This window comes from Acanthisitta chloris, unplaced genomic scaffold (assembly GCF_000695815.1).
Source record: "Acanthisitta chloris isolate BGI_N310 unplaced genomic scaffold, ASM69581v1 scaffold22798, whole genome shotgun sequence".
In the NCBI taxonomy this organism is placed as follows: Eukaryota; Metazoa; Chordata; class Aves; order Passeriformes; family Acanthisittidae; genus Acanthisitta; species Acanthisitta chloris.
The window spans coordinates 6012-16170 of NW_008686211.1; the positions used below are offsets into that span (position 1 = coordinate 6012).

At 37.6% G+C, this 10159-nt stretch overlaps 1 protein-coding gene across 1 annotated transcript in view; it reads left to right on the forward strand.

Annotated features, from left to right (window-relative positions):
• SPATA6 (spermatogenesis associated 6) overlaps positions 1 to 10159 on the forward strand; it is a 33385-nt gene that overhangs the window by 1283 nt on the left and 21943 nt on the right. Inside the window, exons 2-6 of the mRNA XM_009080014.1 lie at positions 462 to 510; positions 1394 to 1435; positions 2777 to 2901; positions 7451 to 7531; positions 9826 to 10104. Coding sequence (XP_009078262.1) covers positions 462 to 510; positions 1394 to 1435; positions 2777 to 2901; positions 7451 to 7531; positions 9826 to 10104 — 576 coding nt within the window. The remainder of the gene's footprint in view (positions 1 to 461; positions 511 to 1393; positions 1436 to 2776; positions 2902 to 7450; positions 7532 to 9825; positions 10105 to 10159) is intronic.

The following is a 10159-nucleotide window of genomic DNA, read 5'->3' on the forward strand; positions in this document are numbered from 1 at the left end:
GGGATTCAGGTTAAAAAAAAGCCTGACCAGGAGTCTGTATGTGAGTAGTCACTTCCATGAAAATGAAGCTTAAAGCATTACTATTAAATCAAAGAACATATTCTCCATCTATCAGAATTGTAGTACATTCAGCAAATTTTGTGTCTCTCGTAAAATTTTCTTAAACAAATCTTGCCTCTGCATCTTCCACTCTTCACAATTCCTAGTGTTTAAATACAGAGAGGTAACCCTGTATGGCTAGGAAGCATATAGGAAGAACTGAAGGCTTTCAGTGAATTTGATCATGGTCCAAATGATAATGTCAGTATCCTTTCTTTTTTTCAGTGGGGATAGGACTCTTGAAAACCATCGTGGCAAGGAAGAATATTGATTTGGGAGGGAATGTTTCCTTCTCTTTCCCCACAGGTCCATCTGATGATTCTGACTGCACCATAATTAGTATTTATTAATTTCTTTTCCAGACATTTGCTAATATAGTTGATCCTGGAGACCTTGTGAAGTTATTGGAATGTAGGTTCTGCTTTTTATCTATACTATGTTGTATCCATTAATGTCATACATGTATGGGCTCTAAAGACTTTTTTTAAGGTTTCAAGTATGTGATCGTATTACTATCAGGAGCCTGTTCTCTGAAAAGTTAGTGGGTAACCAATGTAGTGTGTTATATACTAAATAAGTAGGACCCCACCCCTGGTGTGTTTTCAGAGCAGAATTGTTGTCAGTGAAGGAAGAGGGGTTTTGCTGTCTTTGGTTACTAGCAGCTTCCCCAAAATAGTGTTATCTAACAAAATGCCTGTAGAAATGTATGTTTCATGCTTTAGAACAGGAAAGGGGTAAAAAGTCATAATTAATTGGAACTCCAGCTGGTTATCCAGCTAGGTAATGGGTTCCTTTATATGGTCATTTATTTGATTAATTTTCAAATCATAAAAGCTGAAACCTTTAGTTTTTGTAAAATTACTAGTTTCATTTATAAAAGAAAATTGTATGTCTTGCCCATGTGGAATACAATGAATTATAGTGAGAAAACACTGGCCCTGAATTCAAACTTCAGGAATATGCACCCTCATACTGGGAGTTACCTGAAAAAGGGCCAAGCTTGCATAATCTTTAAAGGAGGACAAACTTGGCAGCAGATAGAATTTAGCAAGTTCTAAGTCAAATTTAGAGCTGTCATTTGTACTTTGCTAATACCACTATGTTCGTCTGTGGTATTTATGCAAACTGTTCTTAATTTTCTCTTATTATTGGTGTAGTGGAAATAGTACAGCAATGTACAGTGCTATGAAGCTTAAATCAGTGAGCAGTTTTTCTTGGGCTTTGACTGTGAAGATTGCTTTTCATTTTAGTTTTGTTTCTTTTTAACTTACGAAAAAACTTTTTTCCTTTCTAGTTGACACAGCAGTACTTGAACTAATACAGCTCGTTCCTCCAGGTATTGTATCAGTCTCTTCATAAATTATGCAGTTTAATAGGTGAATTTCCATGAGGACATTGCCCATTACAGCACAATCACTTTTTCCAACACACAAACACCACAGAAAGCTCTTCAACAAACAGTTGTCTGAATATAAAATGTTAATAGATCAAGAGGATCTCATTCTTGAAAGAGAATAATAACTGAATATTGAAATGTACCATACTAAGGCTTAGGAAAGTGATAATATTTTAAAAATGGAAAATAAACTGAAATCATCCAGTGCATACTTATTAACTACATCACAATTCTCTTGCAAAGAGGCTGTCTGTGAAATTTCAGAGTGCATAATCTTGTTCTCAGAATGACACTTTTTTTTCCTTCCATTTTAATGGTGACCACTGGGAAAACTCTTATCCTCACTATAAGTATTACAGGTCTCTTGGGATCTGTGAAGATAATAAATAGCGATTTGTCATACTTCTGTTATTGGTTTGTGTGATTATAAAAATCTATTTTAATGAAATTCAAGTGTTCCCATGAATAATGTAAATCTGCATTTTATTGGAAATAAAGTCAAGTTTTAAAGAGGACTCATTTGGAAACTGTGGTATTAAAAGCACTCTCACTTGTCCTTAGTACTTTCAAGGAAACAATTGCTTCTCTCAGGTGATTCACCAGACTGTTTGCTTGAAGAAATGTACTGAATGGGGATTTTTTTGTGGGAGGGTTAAAGATCTGCATAAGGAAAATTCCTTATTTTCAGGGGTCAGAGATAGATGTGATACAGTCCAACATAAGCTGTTAAGATGGCTGCAAAAGCACAAGTTAATTTTTTTCATACATTCAGGGTTTTCCCTCTAAAGAAAAAAATTTTTATTAAAATAGCAAACCAGGATATGGAGAAAATCTTGAGATACATATATTGATGTTGCTTGTGTTTTTTAGTTACGGCTACTTTTACTATGCTGTAATATGGAATGATCCAGTTTTTCATAAGGGATTGGCTGCCATTAAAAAAATACTGGTTTATTCTGTGGAGTGGAAGGGAAAGAAAGAAGAAAACTACTGAAGAGTTGCCTGGACAAAACTTCTCATATGTCTCTTACAGAACAGTTAACATAATCTTCTTTAATTTTTTTTTACAATAGCATTGAAACAAAGTTTTATAGTAGATTCTGCACATTCTGCTGCCGATTTAGCTTGATGAAGTTACTTCCTAGTGTGACACGAGTTTTAGAGCCAGGCTTTTAATGTGTAAGGAGCAAAATTTATCCTGGTTTCAACATGGCTTTTGTGTGGTGTCTGTACTATATGGCTTCGTCTATTTTCCAATTAAAGTATATGTTTTCTTTTTAGTAGGAAAAGTTCTAGCTACGTATGAAGAAAATACAAGAAATTTCCTGTTCCCTGACCCTAAGCTTACCTGTGGGCACCATGGTGTAGAGCGTGAGATTTTAATGAAGAGGTCCTCTTCTTTTACAGTGAGTGAATGTCTGTGGGTTGTATTTATGACACGGTCTGTTTCACTGAAGAAATCCCTTGAACTGCTTCAAATGGAAAGCAGTTACTTCTGACAGATTTTGCCATTTTAGGTGTTGAATGTACAAATTCACAGTTGAACTTTGGTGAAGGTATAATCCTTTTTCAAAATGCTTCAAGCAGTTATTTGATGTGTAAAAGTTACTTTCCCCTTGGTTTGCAGTGTGGCACCATGACATGTCTCCATTCAGTTTAATCTGTGGTGCAGTTGGTAGTTGAAGGGATGCAAGGGAAGAGGGGGATGTCATATCGACTTCATGGTTCTCAACAGCTAAACCATGTAACCTTCCCCCTTGGTCTCTCTATGTAGCATTTTTGTTTCAGTCCATGTTTTGCAACTGTTTAGGACAATGATAGCCACTATAAATCTGTAGTGCTATAACATCTGACCTCCCTCTGAGGGCCTCCCTGAGGTGCAAGATCACCACTGAAATAGTAAGTTACAGAAATTTTAACTTAGTACTGCATGATTGTTTTTCTCATCCAAAGCTTGTTTGTTAAGGTCTGTTCAGGCCATTCACACTCATTTATTAACTTGCCTTTTCTACAGTTGCAAAAAACCTCTGATAAACAACAGCTAATTGGCAGAATGAGTGCAATAAATTAATGTTAATTTTGTGGAGATAAGGGGCTCAGGTACATAGCACATGAAAATGAATTCAGCTCACATTGCCCTGTCATAAAGTTTGGTGGTTGAATTTTAGGTGCCAGGGGAATAACTCAGAAAGGCACTTTGAAACTGATGGTGATGAGATGTGGGAGATGCGTTTTGAAGTTTGTTTTGTGTGGTCTATTTTGGTTAAGTTTTACTAGTGGATTGGTAGGACATTTGGATTGGGAAGATAGGGACTCAGTTGCCCTGTCTGTTGTGATTGGACTAAAAGTACATGCCAGGAGGGAAATGCTGATTAAAGGTCACTGGTATCTTTTAGCTGGTATAATCTTTCTCCTGCAAGGGCAACCTGGAAATTGCTCAGTCACTTGCAATTAGAAGTGCTAATTTGGTGTCTAATGCTGTGTTACAGTTCAATGAAATAAACTGTGATTTTGTGATACAAAACATATGATTCTGCAGCAGCTTAAACTGTCCCTGCAAATGCAGCCATTTTTAGGCCACAGCATCTTTTTTATATGGTTTATCCTATGTGTGGGAGTTGTGGCTCAGGAGATGGAGTGGGACCATTTTGCTTTCATACTTCTTATGGAACACGTACTTTCCTGGTGTTGAGAAAGAATAGGGAGGTAGTAATAAATGAGGTGGTATTAGCAAAGTGGTTTTAGATTTTTGTGAACACAATGTAGTGACTCTTTGTAAAAACCGAGCCACTAGAGAAGTTTGAGGGGTTTTGTCAGACCAAGTTCTTCAATTAAAAAATTTCATATTTTGTAATAAAGAGAAGGTGCCATCATTTGTGAACTGTGAGATGTGATCAGAGTAATTTGGATGTGTAGCTGAATCATGACTCTGTCATTCAACTTAAAAAAGTTGACTGAAGTTAAGACACAAATGTAGTTCCATGTACTTGTGAACAGGGTAAATGAGATCCATCTCTGCCCTGGAGCAGGGACTGCAGAAACATCTGTTGCTCCATTCCATCTCCGTCACTGAAAGAGCAGTTTAAGAAAGGATTTTGGCATACTGACCCCCTTCTCAGGAATAATACAGAAGCTGTGTTTAATGACAATAGAAAGAAACTCCCAAAAGAAACTTCTCCTTGCTTGCCAAATGGGATAACTGTGTGAGAAGTTTTACCTCCAGGAAAAATACAGGCTCAAATGCCTCCATCTACTAGTGTTCCCTGAGCTGTACTGGCAAGTGTCCCCTGCTAACTCTGTCAGCATGAAGCACTGAATGTGAATGCTAAGCAAAAGGGAAAGTGTTAAGGTCCTGAGAACCCTCACATTGTTCCTGTGCTAGTGAAGGCATGTTCTTCCCACATGAAAAGTTATTTATAGCTAGCTGAGATGCTGAATATTTTTGACTGACAGCTGTGCTTCAGTGGCACTTTGATTCCCAATAAATTCATCCTTTATTAAAAAAATAAAGTTACCGACAGCTAGGTTGCAGTTGTGGAGTTCAGCTAGGCAGTGACAAGCAGTGTCTGATTAACACTGCTAATCTGCCAGTTGGAAGGAATCCCACGTTGAGAGGATCAGAACTCCTCCAGAAATCTGGCACTTGGCTGATAATGTCTCTGGCTAAATGTCTTATGAGGCTTACGAACACAATACATATCCAAGACTTGCCTCGAGTTATCTGTCTTGGTCCAGTGTTGGCCAGCTGAGGCTCTTGCTGGCTCTTCTGTATTTCCCTGCAGCCCTTGCCTTTCAGAATATGTTTATGCCTTGACTGTGGTGCTGACTTCTTACAGATGTTCTTATCTCCATTCTCCACCCTCATGCAGTATTTGCCATGTTACGTAAAACAGTTTCTTTTCAGTTATGCTATCTTTCATTAGCATACCAGTGTAAGACCTTCTGTTATATATACTTTGTTCAAGCTACAGAGTTGTGCTGGTACTCCTTAAAGTCAAAAGCATATATTAAATTTGGTTTTGAACTTATGTTCTTCTAAATATGAACCTCCTTTATAGTTTTTCTACGATCAAATTAGTATTTTGTCCATATCACTTCTGTTTACTGACTGGTACAGAAGGACTGGCAAGGCTGTTCAGGGCAGCAGACACTATTGAGCAGAAGAATAGATCCCAAAAACTTTCTGGCTGGATTTTCTTTTACAGATGTGTTTGAAGTTACACGACAGTCTTTCCATAATGCTATAATGAATCTCCTTCACCAATCCCTAGTTTGGGAACTGCAGAAAACAGAACAACTTCTCTGATTGCCTTTGGCCTATAAGTTATGTTTGACATATCTGCGCCTGTGTGTGTGGGTGCCATACCATATTCGCTTTCCACTAACCATTGCTCTGAAGAAACCATTGTTTTCTACATGTTTAATTTTTTTTTTGCCGTATTTAACAATTTTGTAATCATTCCCAGTCTCTGTGAGAGCAGTGGGTGATCTATTGTTGTGTTTTCTAGTAGACTTACTAATTCTGATGTGTCCTTTTAAAAATTGTTGATAGCACTTGACAATTCATTAGTAATAAAAATGAGTTGATTAAAGATGGTCAGCTTTAAAAACAACTTTTACATGCCATAACTTGATTTGATTGAATCCTGGACTCTGCTAATTGCTATGACTGAGCTTTCTTGGCATTTTTGTTAGTTCATTTCCATAAGCTAACCTGGGGCCAGATCATATTCCCTAATGGGAAATCAGTGTGTGTTTAGGCAGGTGGTACAGAATAGTCTGGTTTAGCAGTAGACTTCACTCATGAAGTTCCTGCTAATTCTTATGGATGTGGGGCAGAGTCACAAACAGAAAAGCTCCTTTTCATGTCTCAGTGATTTTGTATGCTCATGTGCACAAATGCCCATGCATACAGATGCTTGGGCAGCAAACTCTGTGTTGAAAGAAGAGAGGGTAGAAGGTTCTAGAGGCACTTGATTCTCTTTTTGCTTCTTCAGAGCTGTATAGGATGCACAAAGATGATTCCCACTTGTTTATAGCATATGTGGCCTTTGTTTTTTTATGGCGTTTTTAATGCTGCTGTTTGTTTGGGAGTGTTTGGGAAATAATGCTTGTGTGTGTCGTAATACCTGCCCTTTACACCTAGTAAATTTTGTGTATGTTGGCCAATTCTAGCTGAATTTAATAGGAAATAAAGCTCTCTGAGGTGGTTTGTTCTTAACTATGGCTGGGGTGAAAGAAGGTGAGTTGAACAGAAACTGTTAGCCACATAAAGGTCGAGGGATCAGCTGGCCATTAGTATGTGTGTATGCTGTGGTTGACCAGGAGGCCCAGTTGGACCCCACTGATTACAAGCTGGTTAAAGTAGGGCAGTCACATGGGCAAGAGGGGATTGAGAGGACATGGAATAGAATTCTGGAGCAAGGGAGAAAATCCACAGAAATCAGACTGCTCTAATGATTACAGAATGAAGGGTATTCTTAGTCATACTGTTACAAATGAATAGTTATTTGCAGTGTGATTGACTCATTTTCCAAATGTTTTTACCAAAAAAAATGACACAACTGAGACTGTTCATAAATAAGTTCCCAAAGTTATCGTTAATGAAACTTCCAGAGCCTGACTGAAATTTTTATTGATACTATATAATGCATGGCATGAAAAATCTTTAAAAGTGCTTTTGACAAAAAAATGTATTGAAATAAAAGTCAGACCTTAATTGTTGTACAAAAGCAATATAATCATCTGTAATTGAATTGTCAGAAATGCAAATGTTAGCATCTTGACATTTACCATTGCTGTTCTGTCTTTTCTAATTATCTTTATTAAAGGCTGAAATTAACAAAGGAAATGGCTGAAAATTAGGAATGGTTTGTTACATTAGGTGACATTTACCTCTTTGATACCCTTTATCTTGAGTTGGAGCTTGATGTTCAATTATTGTCTCTCTTCTAGGGAATTGCACCAAAATTGAGATTTTCTACGAGCTCCCTTATTGCAGAAAGGCTGTTAAGCTCAGGAAGGAGTGACATACAGGTTAGCATAATTTAATTGTTTGCAGTTTAATTTCTAGATTTAATATTGATAGCCTTGGTTCCAATTTTTGCATGTGTTGCTCACTTCAAACTTTTCTCATTCTTTTGTTGTGGTTAAAGCAGTTATCATGGGTGCTTGACAACTTGATTAAATTTTTAATCAAGTACGAGTAAAGAGTGAGTTTGGTGCATGACAGTAAATGCTGAGAGTTCCTTGAATCTGAAACAATTATCAGCTGCTGTGTTCTATGATGAGCTGAAGTGTCAGTCCCTGGTGTATTTGTAGGTGGGAAGATGCCTTCTCACCATTTGTTACTGACACTCAAAATTAAGGACGACGAAAACTAGGTGAAGTCAGAGAAGCTGCATTATTAAACCCAAACCCATTAATTGTTTTCCATAACTGTATCATTAACAGTAATGGAAATGAAGATTTTTGTTGGAAAGGCTATCACCTACGTTAATCTGGAAGTGCTGCTTCTGCCAGAAGCCACACAACCTACTTCTGATGAAACTGAAATTAATCTTAAAGAGTTAGGTCTGATTTTGTGTGGGCCACTTCCATACTCTGTCTCACTAACAGCTACACAAGTGCTAGTACAGGTGTGATGGTATGAGTAGTCTGTGTGATGCCAGATTCAAACTGTGTCAATGCAAAGCAAACATACAACCTCAGCCTCACTCACTGTTGGGAGTAGAGTGAAAGGCTTGAAAGCAAGCTGGACATTTTATTTCTGAGTGCCTCTGAACTGAAGTAGTACATGCAATGTTCAGATTTAAGACTAATGTCAACTAGCTCAAGCTAGAAAAAGCATTTCTAACAGAAAGAAAAGGCCTGCTATTATACCTTTATTTTTTATCTTTTATAACCTGTGAAATTGGGCCAAACTTGACCAAAAAGCCTAATTATCCATCCTGCATTATTCAAAGTTTAAACATGCTGCTGATGAAGTAGCCTGGTAAGAGCTGTATAATCTAGAGTGCTTTGACCTATAAAGCTTGTAGAGTAATTGAATTCTCATTTAATGCCAGGAATTACAAAGGAATAATAATGTATTTCAAACAAAACTTCAGTGTTGGAAACAGTCTCCCAGAATTTGAGGTCAATCACTGAAGAAGTTAGTAGTTCTTGGAGAGGGTGTCAGCCTTTCTCTTAGGTTGACTTTGCAAGCCATAGCAACAAAAACTCCAACAGCACCACCACCATCCTGTGTTGTGGGAAGGGAGGTGGTGAGGTTGATTCCTTCTCCACTTTCCTTTCTCTCCTATATGTAAGTATTTTAAAAGACAATGTTTGATAATGGTGGGATTTTTATAATTTTTTTCTATGAAATCTGTATGTCAAGTGCCAGTTGTCCAGATAAACAGCTGCTATACCTCTTCTGCTGCAAAGGTAGGTATGATGATACATGTGATACATTCTACAACTGCCTGAAAGGAGATTGTGCTGAGGTGCTCAGCTTCTTCTCTCAGGCTGCTAGTGATAGGACAAGGGGAAATGGCCTCAAGTTGCACCAGAGAAGGTTCAGGTTGGATATTACAAAACGTTTCTTCAATGAAAGAGTTGTCAAGCGTTGGAACAGGGAGCCCAGGGAAGTGATGGAGTTACCATCCCTGCAAGCATTGAAAAAATGAGTAGAAGTGGCACTTTGCAATATGGTTTAGTGGGCATGGTGGAATTGGGTCTAAGGATAGACCTTGATCATAGAGGTCTTTTCCAGCCTTAATGACTTTATGATTTGAGACGGTGCTTGGAATCTTTAAGAGTTTAAGAGAAGATTCCAGAGTCAAGAAGTAATGTTTAGCCTTTAAAATTTGGGTTCTTTGGGGAGGGCAGTATTTTTTTTCTTGACTAAACATGACTTCTTGACTCTTGAAGATTCTCTTAAACTCTTAAAGATTCTACTAAATTCACCATAATCTAAGAAAATGAAAGTTTCAGAGAATGTAGTTGCATTTCTTTTGAGGCTTTCGACAAATCTAAATGCATGTAATTCAAACTGTTAAATAACCTTTTGTTTTAATTTATATTTTTTGTCTTAAATGGTAAGAATTCTAAAATATTAAAGCAAAAGTTTCAACAGATGAAAATATGCTTTCACCTTCTTGTTTCAGAGAAAATGGTAAATCCATTGTTGTTCTTGAAATTGCTATTTGATTATAGTTTTGGGAGGGGAACTTCAGCTGCCATGGCAGCTGTTTCTGGTAAAACTATTAGTTCCTTGTTTGTGTTATGGTCAGTGATCTTTGTTCTACAGGCTGTCAAATCAGGTAATTTCTCTTTTTTTGCTGCAGGATGATTTGAACTGGGTACATCATTCAACCCCAAATAGAAAACCGCAAGCAAAGTTCCCCAAGAAAAAGACTCTTTCAGCTAAGAAAAGCAAGCACAGCTTAGCAACAAAGCACTACGCGCAGGCCACAATAGCTTCAAAGTCGCGTTCTCCATCTCCGTACACGAAGAGAAGGATGTGTGAGCTCTCTCAAGAGGGCAGGCAGCGCCTGGCCCATTTAAACCTTGGGCCTTATGAATTCAGGAGAGAAACCAAGAAACCTCCATTTGTAGTTCAATGGGTTTGTATTCCCTCCAAAGTGCTTCCAGCTTAAGCTCAGATCAAATATTGTTCTT